This window comes from Erithacus rubecula, assembly GCF_903797595.1.
Source record: "Erithacus rubecula genome assembly, chromosome: 8".
Lineage (NCBI taxonomy): Eukaryota > Metazoa > Chordata > Aves > Passeriformes > Muscicapidae > Erithacus > Erithacus rubecula.
In genome coordinates, this window is record NC_136659.1 from 20,828,754 (window position 1) to 20,846,961 (window position 18,208).

The window sequence follows — 18,208 nt, forward strand, 5'->3', positions numbered from 1 at the left end:
AACTGAGAGCCAGCAGTGTCAGAACTGAAATGTTGGCCCAATCTCCATAAACACAGGGTGTTCAAAGTTTCTTCTAATATGACCAATGTTTTTACAGAAGTGAGGGACTTTCCATGTGTCTTACTGAAAGCAAATTGCATCTAGACTGTTCATGCTTGTTACAGCATGATTGTTTGACTTGCTTTTCCATGTACCAGATGATTTTTGTTACTTCAAGGACTTTTCAAAGTCACAGGTAGCTGGACATCGGGCAGAGCAGCCAAACTTTGTGTTACTTCAGGCCTAGATGAAAATACAGTGGTTATGGGAGAACTGTGAGGAATCTGAGGGATTCTTTGTGGCCTGGTTATTGCAGTGTTTCACAGAAGAGTCCAGCCATGGGGATGGTGATGTTAGAGCAGGAGAGAGAGCATTCTCTGTGTTTGGGTTGGTAGGCAGGATAGAAGATAGTTTAGCACTGGTTGTCTGTGTTTAAAAAATGTCATGGATAGAAAAAAGGGTGAGGGTTGTTGTATTGATTAGAAGTATGCTAAAGCATGTAAGTGCATACATATGTGTACTGAAACATGTGGTTTGACATAAATTTGCAGTACTCTCGTGTTGTCAACTGCTACATAAGATGTTCTAGCAAGAGTAGGGATGATGGCAGTGACTGCTGGACAGCTTGGTGCTGTGTCTGTGTCTCCCTCCTCTCTCCACTGAGCTACTGTGCCCAGCAGGCACTGACCAGCAGCCTGCAGCCGCCTGCCTGCCTTTTTCCAAAAGTGTTTCTTGAAGGCAGTGGGAACGGTAGGAGGTCTGCGAGGTAACAGTGTAAATACGAGTTTCTGTCGCTGTGCAGAACGAACGTTAACGCTCTGGGTGCACAAAGTCACTCACCAGCTTCACAGCACAGATGGCAACAGAGGACTGTTTAATCCTTTCAAGCCAGGAGTCGGATTTTCTTGGCATGGTATCCATTGCTGGCAATGGCCACGTTGAAACTGCCAGTACCAAAGAGCTAAAGGTTTCAAATGTGTTACTCAGAGGACTAATTGGGGAGAATGATGGCTAGATGGAGGAGGAGTAATTGCCTAGATCAGATTGTCACACTTTGCTGCTGCTCCTGGAGAAAGTAAAATGCAACTTAAATCCTCATCTGTTGTTAAAAGCTCTAAATAATATAGTACTTGGACTTGACTTTTAACCTGGAGGGTGGGGTGGCTTGAGAAGTGAGTTTGTTGTTCTTCATGTAGCCTCAGTGAAAGTGTTGTGGGATTTTGTTATTGCTGAAGACCCTTACTGACTTCAGCCCAGTATGTACCTGGCTTACAGCCCCTTTGTTCCATGTCCCAGTAGTCAGCCTCCTGGCCCCTTGACACTGACGAGAGCTGTGTGCTGAAATGAATGTTTTTTGAGGTGAATGCAGACTCTATCCTGAAAGCAAGTATGTACAGCTGAAGCTGTTAAAGCTTGCACTGCTAACTCTGTGCTGTCAGGTTTGTGTGCTGCATCATATATTCTCTATCCTGCTACATTGCTGTAAAGCTGGCATGAAAAGTGAAAAGTTGCATAAACTGTAGTATGCATCCTGATTTGAAAGAAATGAGATGGTGTACACAACTGCTTAAAGAAGATGAGCACTGCTAGGCACAGTCCTAACATGTAGAGTATTATTAGTGACTGAACATATAGACTCAAGAAACTACTTTTGCTAAGAGGGGTACATCCTACCTTTGCATTACTGTGACATTAGGTTTTAGATTTTTGAAGGCGGAAGATCTGAGATGTTAAATATTGTTCATCAGGAGTCAAGTCTGAGGGAGAACTCATATTACTAAGTGGGCTAGTTAGGGATGTTCAGTGTCTTTTAAGGTAAACTATTAAAAATGAGAGCTTTGTGAAAGAGAGGAGCAAGCATGGGTGGTGCTCCTAATAACAATCCTAGGCTGGATGGCAGAGAGTCTGGCAGCCTGGAAAAAACATCCCTGATGCAAAAGACTTGAGACTGAATCAGGGCAGAGCTCTGGAGGTCAGACACAGTAGCCATGTAAAGCATACCGAAGAGACTGTTCAACTTGTGAGAACATTATTTTGCAGTTCACTCTGAATTTGATATGCTTTTGGCAAGTGTTTGAAACAGTCATAGATTTGGCAATCTTCTTCTAGCAGATTTGAAATGTTCAGTCCTTAAGAACTGCTGCATCATTAGGTTATGCAAAACAGGGTACAATTTTGTAAATATGCCATCTTGTACTGATTTGACATTTGTTCTATTATCTGAGAATATGCTAAAGGGAGAGAGACCTTCAGTTTCAGCCAAACCTTAACTTGTTTGTGGAGTGCTGATAAAATGTTGACTGCTGTGTGATCTTTAGAAAAGCCAGTTACACTCAGCAGGGCCTAATTTTCAGTACTTGTACACATTACCTTTTCAGAGCCTTTGTCCCAGCAGTATAACTATAAAACAGAAGTGGTAAATAAAATTGCATTTTTTTGCTGTTGACTTAAGGTTTGTTCAGCTGCTGTTGCTTTGTTGTCTAACTGTGCCTAACTGGAGAGTGCTCCCTATCTTAAAACCTTCTTTAAGGACACAAACGTACTGTGTCCTTAAAGAAAATTTTAGGGAAGGAAGTCTTCATGTTGTGTGTGAGTACAGCAAGTGAAGTATCACCAGTGATGAAAAAAACAGAGGAAATATCTCATATGCTTCTTCTTTCTGAAGTACTTTTACAAATAACTTCTTTATTTTATTTAATGCCTGAAGAGGAAAAATAGTGACATCCTCTTTCTAAAACTGCTTTTGCTAAGTCAGGTTCTCAGAACTGTAACTTGAATCAGGCTTCCACTCACAGATTTACTTAAAACAGCATTGGTTTTCTAGAAGAAAATGTAGCAAGGTGATCTAACAAGTTTCCCTCGGCACTTGTGGAAAACTGTGTATTTAAAGGATACTGGATGGTTTGAGGTTTTTTTATCTTACTAGGCTGTTTTTTTCTTATTTGTTTTTTTTGGTCAGCTGGTTTACCAGTGCTCCTCAGTGCATCAAAGTGCTCTTTCCATATATTGTCACTCACAGATAAATGCTTTTCCTCCAGGATGCCAAATCATCTAAATGGAAGATGTCATGCTTCCACTGTTGGTGGATTTCCATATACTGGGTTTCTGGTGCTCTCTAGCCCTTGACTATCAAAAGAGGGTCACTGCAGTGTTACAGACTGGAGGGTGGGGGTTTTTTGCCCTCTCTGCTGAATTTGGTTTTTAGATTTCATTGAATACATAAAAAGAACTTGTTCCATGTATGGAAGGGATCTGGTACACTATTCTGCCATGACAAAAGGAATTTAATATTTGTACTTGCTTTAAGAATTCATGAGTGTACAAGAAACATAAGGAAATTAGAACACTTCTCTGTCTTGGTAGTATAATGTATTTGACCTTTTTGGGGTACTAATTGCAAAACCTTGTGCAAGGATACAGTCTTAATACAAAATGGGGGAGAAAAAAAAGCGAATCACTATATTTTTCTGTTCATAATTTTTAGTGGGTTTTTTTTTTTCTTTCCAGATTAACTGGTTGTCTTATCAAGCCTAAAATGTCTTGTCCCTGTTGTTCCTCATCTTCCTCTGCTCATGGCAGAGCACCATTCTATTCCCTTTCCTTGCCCAAATTAAAAATCTTATTTGCCATCCTTACTGTCTTCTTTCTTTACTCACAGTAGCAAGTCAGGTGGGCTAGAATGTTCTTGGGAATATGTTGTTACTATGTTTTAAATTCCTTGGTTAATCATAGTTGCTGATTATTTAATCTTTTCATCGCTGTGTTTCCATTCCCAAAATGTAGCTTGACTTCTGTTTAGAGATTTGGTCTAGTGATTGTCGTTCAGGCATTTCTGTTTCATATCTGGAGAGCACATTTTTCTAAACTTCTCGTTACCCAGCTTTACTGGAGACTGAGGCATGTTAGCTCTGGTGCCTTACCTGCAGGTGAACCTTGAGGAGGGAAGATAACGTCTGTAGCCTCTGCAAGATCGACTTCTTGCTCTCACAGGGTGCACTGTTGCCATGGAAACATTTTTTTTAACTAGTCTGCAGTCACGCAGGAAGCCAATGGCACACGGTGTGCTGCAGGCCACCAGCACCGGCCACGCACCCAAAGCTCCCCCAGAGCTCTCCCCCTGCAGCCACAGCCTCGCCAGCAGCTGCAGGAGCGCGGAGTGTTGGAGTGTCAGCACCAGCCCTGGATGTGTGACCCTGTCCCATGGCAGTCCGGGGGGGCAAGCAGGCTGTGCTTGGTTTTGGCTGAAGGATCCCAGACGGTGTCAACACGAATCAAAGTCAGTCGGTAGCAAGTCATATCCTAATAAATAGCACCTTTTTTCTTTTTTTTCCTTTAATTTCAGAGTTCAACAGTAATGGCCAGAGCTGAAAAATTCAAGGAAGTTGAATATCTCCTTATTCATGGAACAGCAGATGGTGAGTTGCAGTTAATTAGACATTTTAGTATTACAGACAGGTTCGCAATTCTACTACTGACAAAACAAAAGCATGAAGGGGCAAGGCTGTTACATTTGCATCAATAAAATAATACTGCTTTTTGCAACTAATCTGTGTTTCAGTCAGCAGTGCTGGGGAGTCTAGTGCATTTATTGCTTTGATTTTCCCCCAGAGTATTACAGAAGCAGTTTTTGTTTACCTTTTTCCTCTTCCACTTTCCAGATAATGTTCACTTTCAGCAAGCAGCACAGATTTCCAAAGCTCTTGTTGATGCTGAAGTGGATTTTCAGGCAATGGTATGGTTCGGTTTTGTTTATCATTATACAAATGAGAATAATAACATAAGCTCCCTGTGGTGAGGTATAAATTCATTGCATTCTTAAATGAAAGTTCATATAGTTGCATAACTGAAATGTGAACATAAAGCACCTATTTTATTTCTGCACAAGAAAAACTAAAGCAACACCATCTCATATTCGACCCTTTTTACCTAATCTTCCATTTTCGTAATTTTTTGTGTTCTCAGACAAACAGCCAGTCCCAACCTTTGCATATACCCAAGTGCAATGAGTAGTGTCTTACAGATAGGATGAAAGGAAAGTTTGGCTTCAGCAAAATCCCAGATAGCCTGTCCCTCACGTCTGGTGTTTATTGAACTTGTAAGAGAAGCAGTTATTTGCCTTTTCTTATGTTGTGCATGGAAGTTCTCAGACTGAGGTGCAAGCTCTTCCTTTCCTACATTCTCTCAGCCCTTGGGGAGCAGTGCTAAACAGGATGTTGTATAGAAGGAGGCCAAGTGCTTGGTTTTCATTCAGCCAAATTTGAAGGACATACAAAGGGAGGTCAGGCACCAACAGCTGAATCTACTCTCCATGTGGACAAGCCACATGTTGTTTTTACACCTTCAGTATAAAAACAGAGCATGTCCCACATGCAAAGAAGGGACTAAAGTCTCATAGCAGCTTCCTACCCAACATGTCTTTGCCTCCATGCTGAAAGCCTCATACTAGGATTATTTTAAATGGCTGCACAGGTTTTTGTGTCTGTCGTGTTTGATTTGTATCATTTAGATGTAGCTGCAACTAACATGCTCTGTATTTCTCTTTCTCACAGTGGTACACTGACAAAGACCATTCCATCTCCGGTCAAGCACATAAACATATTTATACCCATATGAGCCACTTCATAAAGCAGTGCTTCTCACTGCACTAGCATTTTGCTTGGTAGATGGTACTTCTCCAGAAAACTCTCAAGGATAATGTACTCTGAGCCAGTATAAATCAAGATGAGATAAGAGTCAGCTCTTGGGATACCAGTGTCCACAATGAAATGCTAATCTTTATAATGGTTCCTGTTGCCAAGCAACTATTGCATTTTTATTGATTGTGTTTAATCAGGTCTTATCACCAGAATGATGTTGCAGACTTCTAGGAAGCATGGTACTTGCTTGAGTAATTACCTTTTGATATTTCAGTCTAAAAGAGAAACAATCCTCCTTTGTATATCAGGGTAACAAATGATAAAAATGTCACGTGGTGATCATTTGCAGAATAAAAATATAATAATATTTCTATCAAAAAAGAAATGAATGCTGGGTAATTTCTGTGAAAATAATGAAGAAACATTTTTGCAGAAATTTGTAAGGCTTGATAATTACTATTTTAGGATTGGTATCAGGAATACTACAATGTTAATATGTGCAGAAGGAAACACTTTATACTGCAGTTCATGAAGTGAGTGTGTTTTCTCTGCAATCTCTTGTATTACAGTTGTAGAACTTACAAGGCAAGCATGTAACCAGCTTTCACCAAAGATTTTGAATGATACCTATTCAAACCAATGGCCCTGAAGTTCTTTGTGTGCTATTATATATAATACTGTGATTTTTGCTTATTTTATATTAAAACAGCTGCTACTCTGGGAATCTGCACTGCAAAATCTCCTCTGGGAAGTCAACAAGACCTCCATTTTTTAATGTAGAAGTTGCTCATGTACTGATGAATAGGAAACATAAAATATTACAATGTGAACTAGCAGTCACTTAAATCTAGGCCTGGACTGTCACTCTCCTGTGAACATGCTCTTTGGCAAAACTGCTTTTCCTTACAGCCTACCCATAAATGTCTTTCTTAACAGCACTCCAGGTAGGCTTCTCCATCTAATCTGAGGATTAGTTTTCTCAATTTTCTCATACAAAAAATGCAATCCACTTGTACTAAAAATTGTGCTGCTTTAAAATAATAAATATATTAATTTATGAAAGGAAGTGTAGTCCATATCATTGAAAATTTTGCTTTAGAAAAAGAACTTCAGAATTTTTTTTTAAATCACCATAATTTTTGAGGATAACTTACAGTGAAGCTTCTGATTTGTGTAATGGTATCATGTAAAGGAGTGTGACATGATTATCTAACACTTAGTTTCTTGATATTACATGCCAGCATCTGATTATGTCTGTATTGTGGGTTATTAGTGACATTAGGTGTGAATGAAAAGTACTCATGCAGACAGATAAAGTATGGGGAAGAATGTTAAGATAGTGTGCAGCTTGTCCTTAAATAAGAAAGCCTTGAATAGAAAATCAGATTTTGTTTTCATAAGCTAACAATTCCTTGACTCACAAACCAAGACTGATGGGTGGTTTTGTTCTGTTGGGATTTTTTTGAAACACACTGGAACTGGGTTTTACAAATGCCATCTTGGGTTCAAGGCAGTAGTGGCTCTAATGCGGCACCACTGTAAAAGTTCTACATTGGCTGTATCATCACATCTCTCATTCTTTTGACTCAAGGCAAAGAAACCTGAATCAGTATAAGGTGAATTATGATATAGCTAGTGTATACAAGAGTAAATAGTTAGATTTATTTTAATGTTATCACTCACACTGTCATGAAGACCAACAGAATGTGTTTCTGTAATCCAAAAAACTACTTTCACCAGGCTCTCATTAGATAAGTGCAAGAATTAGTATAATCAAAGAAAAATTTTAAAAAATAAGTGAAACTAGAAGTTATATGCGCTAAGTCTTTGATTAAGATGCAGTTTTTTGCACCTAACCTACCTTAATGATTCTAGCATCTCACTGGGGAACTCTTCTGTACTCTCAATACATCTTCCCCTTTTAACTGGATATATAGTACTGTGATTTATGGCTTTGAAGTTTTTCAGTAGCAGAAATTTAGGGCTCTGAGAAGAGCAGAAGCATTTTAAATTGTATAACTTCACCTGTTAATCTCTAAAAAGATCCAACTACTCCTGCTTGATCCATGTCACCTCTCTCAGAAGGAAGGGGGACCAACTCATGAGCAGTATATTGGAGTTTCATTGCCATTCTCTTCCTGGAACAGTGAGCTCTGAGCTGTCCCCAGGCTCACACTCACTGCTGAGGTCAGACCAGGTACATCACCTCCAGCTCCACCCAGGGAGCCAACCCTCACAGCCTTGCATGTTTCAGTGAGATCCCACTTGAAAAGATAGCCATGCTGGGCTCTACCACTCATTAATTTGTGAAGCACATTCAGGACAGGTAGGCATTTCAAATACCACATGATAGTGCAAACCTCTTCTGGGTTTTGCAGTATAAAAATAAAATTGAAAATTAGTTAGGATAAATATTTATTTTCACATAACATATCTGAATTGTGAAAAACACAATAGTCTATTCACATGTACACATAAACTTCTGTAATAAATTACATCCAAGAAATTGAGTAATTTTGACCAGGAATATGAAATTAGAAGTAAATATAGCACTACATATGCTTTATATTGTGTGTGATTTCAGAATGTTAAGATTAACATTGGAAAAGCACTTAAATTCACGCAAAACCAGAGTGTTTTAAAATAAAACCACTCTGAAATACTGAACAGAAATACAGAATGCCATTGAATACACTGATTTCTTAATATTCTAAGAGTTGGTCAAATGAAGCTAATACATTTTGATTGTATACATAATCTGTAACAAAGTCAGCAACATGTTAAAACACCATCAGGCTGCTTTCAGGACAAACCAGTATTGAGCTTCTATACTAACCTTTAAACAATTGGAATCTTACAATTTATCATCAAGTACACAAAACAAAGCATTTAACCTTAATGCATCAGCATTTTTTCCTAAATTTACATATACAAACATTGAATTAGATGTAAATCCTTCTTTGTGTCCATTAGATTTTTTTTTTCCTCCATAAAAATGGCTTTTAATAGGCTTTCATAATGCTAAGGTAAATTTAGAACAGTGACCCTATCAAGTTTGCAGCAAAATGCAGTTATATATGGCTAAAGTATTAAAACATACACACTCACATACACAAAAACATTGGAATACTTTAAATTTACTGAATGGGAAAACTCGTTCACAAGGTGTATAGAAAATTAATGTATTTGGGAAAGGTGGGGAATGTTACAGCCCTATGGATGAGTTCTTACTGAGATTGCAAGACTGCAATTCTTATTTTTAGGATTCAAAGTTACAGCATAATACTGAGAGTTAGCTTTCATTCTAATAATTTAAAAATTTATCTTAAAAAATTTAAAAATCAGTGAATTCCAAATAACACAATAAAACTTTAGCTCCACATCCCTATTCATTCAATACCTATTCTTGCAGTCTTTTACACAAAAGAGCAGCTTGAAGTATACGAGGGCAGTAACAAAATCCATTACGAAAAATGTAATAGCCCTAAAGCCACATTTTAGTTTGCAATGTTGTTTTTATCTTTCAATCAATATGTACTTGATGGAATAATAAAGAGCTGTAACAAAACAACAGCAGGATACCCATTTAAGTATTATACACAATCTCTGAAACTAAGAGGTTCACAGTTGTTAGTGGAGAGAAGACAATATAAATACACCCTTTATGTGGCTGAATAAAGAGGAGGATCATTGGGCAGGTGATAAAACTGCATGTGGGGTATAGTTTGTATCTACAAAATTTTTCCTATTATAAAATAATGGATTGATTAATGATAAAATGCATTTATTTGGCCTACCATGGCAACATTCATACGATACAAGATAAGGTACTGTAATCACAAATGGCATTTTAAGAAATACTGTACCCATGTTTCACATCAAAGGATGTGGTGGTTTTCTTTAGCTAAGGTGAGAAAATGTTTTAATATATAATTTTATATATATATATTTATATATATATAGGACTATGTTCCAGTTACATACAAATTTTAATATTAAATACACTGTATTAAATCAAGGAAAACTTCACAAATACAGAATCTGACCCTGCAATTCACATTGCAGAAGTAATCCATGACTTCAAAAGGACAGATTAAGGAGGAAAGTATTATCCTTGTTAGTTTCTTCACAGGGTCAGATCAGTTGTTATTTTATAAACTTCTTAATGTTTGCTTGTCAGTTTGGGTCTCCTGAAATAATTTACTAGTTAGGTGATTTAAAATAAAAAAAATTAGACCAAGGGTTTTCAAGTTCATCTTGAATCAAGATTGTTAAGTATTCTCACACAGAAAAAGTAGCAAAATACAGTACAAACCTATTAACAGGAAAGTTGAATTTGAAAGAAAATTTGCTTCTTACATTTCTCATACAAGTACTGATAAATGGCCAAGATCAGCAACGAACACAAAGATTTTTTGCATTGGCTACTGCAGACATTTACATTGATACTAGACAAGGTAGACAAGGTGGAATGAGACAAGTATTGCACTACATTACCTGTGCTAGTTTGAGATGAAAGACAAAAGTTACAAGGTAAATCATTATATTTAGTGGTTGTGGCACTCCTTTAATTCGTTTGTAAAAAAAAATTACTTGAAGAGCAAGTCATAGACAAGTCTCCCGGTCAACACCTTTCCCTGAGTCAGCTTTCTTCTCTTTTCTGATTTCAGCACTAGGAAATGAAAGGGGAAACAAAAAAATAGAGTTATTGTAGCACTATCTCTCTCTCTCACACACACATACATATATTATCTACCTGAAAACCAACATTGCACAGAGACTTTATTTTTCATGCTTCATGTCACAAACTGGGAAAGCAAGTGAAAATTTCTGTGCTGAATGGTGTAGAAGATATCAGCATTTTAGTGACAAGGTAGGTAAAGAACTTAAGATGTACATAGACAGCCAGCATGCAAGCAAAGATAGCCACATCTTTTTTGGCAAATACAACTTAATTTGCTAAATAAGGGCATTGGTACAGTTCTCAGACAATACTAGCACATTCTTAAATGGAACAAACAAGAGGTCACAGTAAGTATTTCTTGCCTTTAAAACGTATTCTCTTGTTCAACTATACATTTAGAAGGAATGTTTCTGAACTAGATTAGTGCAAGCAAATATCCAACAAATATTTGGTTTTCAGTCTTGACTGAGGAGAGCAGAAGTCTGGGGGGGATGGGGATAGACAATATTCCCCATGTGGAGTGTAATACATACTTCCTCATATATACATTATAAGGAAATAAATGTTTAAAAAAAGCCTGAAAAATCTGATAAAAGCCGTATCATTCAAAACACCAAACCAGAGTTCAAATTTGGATTCAGGGGTTTTTTTTTCCCAGTTAAAACTATGTTGATTTGCCTACAGAAAGCAATACACATGCAAAGCAGATGATTTTTGTGTGTGTGTGAGTGTCCTAATTTACAACAGCGTCAATAAATAAAAAGTTGTGTTCTTCCAGTGAGTCTCAATCACAGTATGAAAATGCAAAGAGGCTTCCACAACACAGGCAAACCAAGCCTTCAACAAAGAGTGGCAGGGTATCTAAAAAAAACCAGATGGTTCTGAGAACAAACCTGTAGCAAGCACAAACCTACCAGGTTTCATGGGAATAATTCCTTAACTAGAATGAATGAGAAATAGGCTGAGTTACACAAGGCTTAAAAAGAAAGCAAGATCAATTCTCAAATTCTTAAGGCGATTCATGCACAATTCTACAGTCATTTGACATTTTTCTTCACATAAAAATTGCTTTAAGGATACAATTCATTTCAGCCAAAGCTTACTTCTATGCCTATGGCAGCTTCCAGAGGTGTTAATGGAAATAGCTAAAGAATACCAACTTCTGCCACTTCAACTGCCAAATCTGTCACCTTCTGTAGAACAGTGATAGAATTGGGTATGTTACACTTTCTGCACACAAAGGGTATGCAAACAAATTTCGGAGGGGGATGAATTGGAAGTGCAGCAGTACAGCAGGCAGGGAGTTACCTGTGCTTAGTAAAAGCAAACACTGAGGTGTTTTGTGCCTTACAGTCTATAATATTTCCACGTTTTAGGTGCCTCTGTGATACCAGGAAAGTCTTCCTTCTATTTAGGATTCACATCTCTGAGCAGCTCCTGCAGATGTGGGCTTTAATGCCTTGAGAAATTTGAAAAAAAAAGGACAAGTCCAGTCTTTTTCCAGTAAAACACGTCACTGGTGGATCTGTAAAAGAGTTGGAGCTCTCTTCCTCCCTACCAAGGGAGTAGTCTAACAAGCCTGAGCAGGAAGGTCTGGGATGTGGGATTTTCATATCTTCACGTAGGAAAGGGAACTCACTCATACCACCTCCAAAGTTTAAAAGACCAGCTAAGTCTATCTCCTGTCCATGGTCAGATCTGCACACGCTTTGAAATTGCTATCTGAAAGGTTTAATATTATGAGTGAAGACAGAGGAATGTTTATTTACATGTACCAAAGGGTTTGAGGTGCCTTGTTCAGTTCTACCAAGAAAGGCTCAAAGGCACACCTTTAGCTCCCTGGGAATTTTAATAATAAAAAAAATGAAAGTTGGAAAATTGCAAAGTTCAGGTGCTTCTACAGCTAGGTAACTTGACTGAATCCTATGCAAGTCCTCTCTTTAGACAGGTAAAAACATTCAGGAGCCAGGGACCTAAGAGCTCTCTCACTCTCTGCTACTTCACAGAATCAGGGCCAGGGGGCATCCTGTGATAGAAATTATCCATGCATCAGGCTGGGAATTCATTTGTATAAACTCTTCCTGCCTAAAATCTCTTTTTGAAGATGATTTTAGCTTATAATTGGGCAAGTCAATTCAGCAATTAATTACTATGAGTAGCTTTCTGTTAATTGCTCAATGCCTTGCATAAAAGGCATTACATAACATCATAGTACACTATCATAATTTCATCATCCCCATTTAATAATATTTTGAGATATAAGGAAGCAGAACCGACAGCAGAAAGGGAGTACTACATGTCATATAGTTCAACTCCACAAGGCATCAGTAAAATTTATTTCAAAATGAGATTTTTTCCCCCCCTCAATGATAAGGTACCCTTCAATGTGGAAATTGTGTAATCTAATACTGCTGATCTTGATAATTTGCAAAAAATTATCATTACAACAGCTACCATTCCAAGCTTTTTTTCCTCAGTAATTCCCTAGAATTGAATTATATTTTCATGTAATGATACATGCATTATAGTTTATAATATTTTTGTAGTTCTATCTCTAATATGATTTAAGATTAAAGATGCTTATGGCTTCACTTATCAGAAAGAAAGTCTTTCAGGGTTAAAGTTCTTTGAATCTACTTCTCTCTCAGAATCTGAGAGAAGCTAGAGTGCCTGCAAATGCAGGGTTTCAGAGTCGTTAAGGCTGTTCCTTTACAACAGGACACTCATAGCTAAAATCAGAAAAATCTTTTCTCATGAGTCTTTGTTTTCAAGATCAAAGAAACAAAACTAGATTTTAAATGAGACCTTTAGAAAATTAGTTTCTATTTAACTGCTGTTTAAAGGCCAAAACTCTTATCTGAGCCACAATCTTTGTGGATGCTCTGTTCAGAGGGTCATGTTTACATCATCCATCATACTACCAAAGAAAGCAACATCCACCAGAAAAATTACCACTCCTGTGTACCCAGGAGCTGTGAATGCACCACATCAGGTTTCTCCAGGCTTTCACAGCCTGGACAGCAGAGGCACTTGACATAAGAAAACCCTCCAGCACATCCTCTTCTCCTGCACCACACTGATTCCAGTGACAGGATCCTTTTCAGTCCATGTGCAGGGTGGAAGGCAAACAAGAACTACACTATTTTGACTGTCAGTGAAATATCAAAATGACCATATTAGTGGGCTGCTCCATAGGTGTCTGATTCTCTGGTCATCAACTGCTCAGATTTGTTTATGCAGTTCAGGGAAAGGAACAACACCGAAAGGCAGCATGCCATTTTGGGGTGACAAAATTAAAAAGCACATTACATTGAAAGTATCACTACAAGTGTTCTCTTACTGCACCTGTTCATCTTGAAACAATGACTAGCTGTTTCAAACATGGGCTTTTGAAAAGTATATTTAGAAATGGGCAGAATAGAATTCTATAATTTTAAAAATATGACTAGTAATAAATTCAGTTTGACATTTGAATACACTACACTATTTTAATACATCATTTTAAATATGGAGTAAATTTCAAATTTGGGACTTTAATGAAGACATTTTACATTCTTTTTCGAAATTTCTTCTCATTCTGTCTCCCCAAAAACTACACAAAGTCAACTCATTTGGGTTCCAAGGTGACACCATTTTGAATTGGAAGACACAATCAAGGAAAAGGTTGGGGACAGGGTCTTACCTTTGGGTAAGCTTCTAGAGTGATTAGGAAGGGGAGCTTATGACAGAGTGTGATACAAAACAATTAAATAGAAAATAGTTAAATTTTAAATTTATGGAAGCAGAGGAAAAAATTCTCTCAGAATAATCACACTGTGCATGAATTTAATATTTTCTTATTCCTGTAGTAACTGTAGCACAGATAAAATATTGCGGCTTCATTTTACTGGACTAAAGTTTCAAATTATTTAAATGTTTTGAGTACAAGTGAAGTAGGCAGAAAAACATAAAGAAATGATGCAATCATAAAATTATTTCCACTCCAAATATTATTAGATTGCATTCAGAGTACTGGGTTCTTCATACAGCTATTTCCAGGGCAGTGATGATCACTTCTTTTTCAAGAGGAAAGAACAAAAGCAAGCAGAACAAACACAACAGCTGTTGTGCAATATCCAGGTGGAGGCTGGTGGTTCATCACACAAGCATCAGGCATGCTCAACTTCATTTTCCACTAGAGCATTACTAAGTACCATGCAAATATTTGTGATTTCTGTTTTTAAATAATTAACGAATTTGTGTTTTGAGCTCCAAATATTATGACTGAACATAAGAAATAAAACTGCAAAATGCTAAAATTCTTTCTTATCCATAGCAAAATATTCCAATATTGGTTTGACACCAATATATAAAGTATAATGACGTAAAAAAAAAATTAAGACCTTTTAGAAGGAAAGCTTGACTCCTTATCTTTTGCATTCTCTGAGGATATCAACAGTGTCTTCCACACAGCAGTTTTTGCCATTTCATCAGAAATGTTTATCACAGATGGGTCATCTCTAGACAAGAATGAAAGTAAATACACAATAAAACAATCAGCAATCAGTCATATTAATTATTAACTCAGTAAAAGTCCTTGAAAACTGATAGTGGTGACTATAACTAAGTGCAATGTAAGTTAAGAAATGGTTAAACTTCAGAAGTCCTGAAAAATTACTTAGTGTCTCAGAACATCTTAGCACTTTTAAGTATTTTTTTTACTCCAACAGCAATTAATCACAGTAATATCAATAAAATTTATTGTGTAACTCCCAACTAATAAACAAGAGAAAAATTAATAAGAACTGTGAAATTAAATGTTACCCAAAATCTCACAGCATGATAGTGGCATCGTTGGATTAAACATGAATCCCAAAAGGTCCTACTTATTCTCTGAAACTCCATCTACTTTTAAAACTATTTTAAAACCAATCAAAAGCCTTAACAAAATAAAGTATTTAAGAGAGCTAATAAAAATGCTCCAATTAAACAAACTAATCAGTAGCCTTAAGTAGCACTTTGTAGCCATTATGTTCTTTGCTTTACCTGGACTGCTCCAAACATATATTTATACACTTAAGAATAATAAAATCTTGAATGTTTTAAGGGGTTACCTGTACATTATTCCTGACTTCATGGTTACATGTACTTGGCATTCAGTAACCTTGCTGTTGTATGTTTTGGGGGAACCTTTTTAACCACCAATATCTTAACTCTAGTTTTTAGCTACAGGACTGCAACCCTTACAGTACAGAGAGCCAGGAATTATCCAGGCAACTCTACCAGCATCAACACACAATGGAGATCAGTAGAGATCACACTGCCAGGTAAATTAAGCTACATATTGCTAATATAAATTACAACAAAAAGCTATGGACAAAACCAGGAAAAAAGAGACCATTAGTAGTGCGATGAACCAAAAGGAATAGGCCAGGATTGTTCAGTAAATCAAATAAATCAAGTCTCCTGATTTACATTAGGAGACATTGGGGTAACTGTTAAAATATTAGAGGGAAGGCCAGTCTAAGATGGTGCTGCTATGAACTCACATTAATGTAGAGGTTAGTGTCACCAGATATTTCAAATATTTTACGAAGAATTTATTTCTAAAAACTTTAAATTATATTAATTCCTTATGGGCTGGCAACATGTGTTATTGTTATCTATAACATAGATGTTCATGTTTTTTTAGTTGTGCCAACCCTGCATTATGCATTAGCTACCTGAGACTGCTTTGATTCACTCATTATCTTACATAATAGGATTTAATCAGAATGGTTTAGGATGCAATAAATACTGTAAGAACCTAGTTTTTCTGCAGTGTGTTCAAAACCTTTCCTGGATCCCTGCCTGCATCAGGATGAAGGGTTTGACCTGCTCTACATTTCCTTTTGCACTGTGCATGTCAGAAGCCAAAGTTCATTGTGAACAGTCTGATCCTGCAGTCCTGCAAGACTTCCAACTATGTGTCTTCTAGGGAATGTGAGATCGTGCAGAAAGACTAGAAAAGTTAAATGCTGTTAAATGCTGCAGTGTATGGTTCAGTTCACCTATCTGCACCAGACAAACGTCCTCCTGATATTCAGTAACCAGTAAGAATTAAATATTGTGGCATGTTTACTTTATTTAATTGCAACTCACCTAAAAGAGGAAAGGTATATTTTACCTGTAATGTCCTTCTAGTGGTAACTGAACAGTCCCTTCCTCTTCCATTGCTAACATACTTTGCTCTTCCTAGAACAAAGGTATTATGCATGAGACAGGATAAAAAATTGTGAAAAGAGAAATTTTTGTACAGTAATCATCTTTCCATTTTCTTTAATATTAAGTATTCATTTGATGTTCCTAAAGTAGATACTTTTCAACTTTAAATAGTTGACATTTAAAACCTTTCATTTTAAAAGATTTTAAAATATGTATTTTCACTTAATGCTATTTTCCAATGCCAAAGAAAGTGTTGTTTTGTAACAATAAAGAGGAAATTTAGTTACAGTGAGTGAACAACTGTCTGATGAATTTTAAATAACACTGATAACAGGATATAGGCATTGATGTTTACATGCAAAAATTAGGGAAGATTATTTAAGTATGCACACAGTTTTAATACTGATAAAACTGATTTTAATACTGCTTTTTCAGTGAAAGGTAGTAAAACAAGAAAGACAAAACTAGTTTTCACTTGAAAATAATTAGGAGATAAATCTACCAAAAACCTTATATCAAGTAATTGCAAATTTAGCAGATCTGTCTTAGCAGGAGGGGAGAAGAACAGAACACCTCTCAAGCACTATGTCTTGCCTGCAAGAACAAAGGAAAACAAGTCCTCCAGAAGAGGATTCCCAGTGTCCACATCCCTGAGGTCAGGATAACCACAGCTAGGAGGTTAATGAGTCTTGGAAGGAATGTGACCATCAAATCCTGCTCTGAATTGTTGCAGTGTGTGTGTGTGAGCCCAACAGACACCTGAGAGCTCCTCAGCTTTCTTCCCTTTATTAGATGGCTTTGTAACAGTTTTCACCAGTGCCTGTCTGAAAGCACGGGTTGGCTAAAAAGAGAAATTATCATTTTCTGGCAGATCACCAAAACCCCACATACATCAAAAACAGTGATTTTTGGTATTAGCTGCAAGAGCCAGTACAGTTTTCCAAAATAGTAGAATTTAATTTTTATCTGCTCAGAAATTTGTTTCTTCAATGATTAATTTTTACAACTATTTCAACAGTCACAATACATTTTTTCTTCAAATGTTAAAGTCCTTTGTTCATTCTTGTCTCAGAAAGACTTCATTGATTAACATCAAAGTGGCTTCCAAAGTGGCTTCTGTTAGGAGAAGGCACGTACCATATCCACTATAAATGCACAAAGCCCTGGAAAAAACATGGCCTAAAAATATAAAAACAACTTAAGTGATGAAATTAGGATCCAATCAAGTAAGTTTCAGATCCTGTCAACTATATTTCTGAATATTCTTGTGGGTAGAATACTTCTATTTTTAAAAGCTGTGTGATAGCAACTCTCCAATTAATTCCTTAGGCTACATGTCAGAAGTTTTTTATTACTAGTTAATTTTGTCATTTCCAGGCTTCACAGCTTCATAAGTTTTTGACAGTTGAACAGTTTTAATAATAGCTCTAAATATTTAGAAATGCCAAAATATGTAAAAATAACCTCTCAAAATAGACAGTGAATGAAATAAAATCACACCAGTAGATTTTCCCAGTTTTGTTTTCTGATGCCATCCTATCAAGCAAGGGAAGGAAAGTGACATATAACCAAAACATAAGGATAGCAAGGAATTCTTTCCAATAACCAGAAGAGAGCTACCTTGGTTGCTTCTGGTTACTCTGAATTGTGATGACAACAGATACTG

The 18,208-nt window shown here is 36.8% G+C and overlaps 2 protein-coding genes across 15 annotated transcripts in view; one reads left to right on the plus strand and one right to left on the minus strand.

Moving 5' to 3' along the window:
* The window catches only part of DPP4 (dipeptidyl peptidase 4), a 40,364-nt gene extending 33,094 nt beyond the window's left edge, over positions 1 to 7,270 (plus strand). The window contains exons 24-26 of one of the 2 annotated variants that reach the window (XM_079311589.1): positions 4,382 to 4,454; positions 4,698 to 4,771; positions 5,589 to 7,270. In XM_079311589.1, coding sequence (XP_079167715.1) covers positions 4,382 to 4,454; positions 4,698 to 4,771; positions 5,589 to 5,687 — 246 coding nt within the window. In that variant the 3' untranslated portion in view covers positions 5,688 to 7,270. The remainder of the gene's footprint in view (positions 1 to 4,381; positions 4,455 to 4,697; positions 4,772 to 5,588) is intronic. The other variant, XM_079311590.1, reaches the window with a different exon arrangement.
* Positions 7,271 to 8,697: 1,427 nt separating this feature from the next.
* Positions 8,698 to 18,208, minus strand: part of SLC4A10 (solute carrier family 4 member 10) — a 163,044-nt gene continuing 153,533 nt past the window's right edge. For 9 of the 13 annotated variants that reach the window (XM_079311588.1, XM_079311583.1, XM_079311582.1 and 6 more), the window contains 3 exons: positions 16,505 to 16,572; positions 14,742 to 14,858; positions 8,698 to 10,347 (listed from right to left, as the gene is read on the minus strand). In XM_079311588.1, coding sequence (XP_079167714.1) covers positions 10,281 to 10,347; positions 14,742 to 14,858; positions 16,505 to 16,572 — 252 coding nt within the window. In that variant the 3' untranslated portion in view covers positions 8,698 to 10,280. Of the gene's footprint in view, positions 10,348 to 11,273; positions 11,300 to 11,667; positions 11,819 to 14,741; positions 14,859 to 16,504; positions 16,573 to 18,208 lie in introns of all 13 variants that reach the window. The other 4 variants (XR_013774966.1, XR_013774964.1, XR_013774965.1 and 1 more) reach the window with 4 other exon arrangements.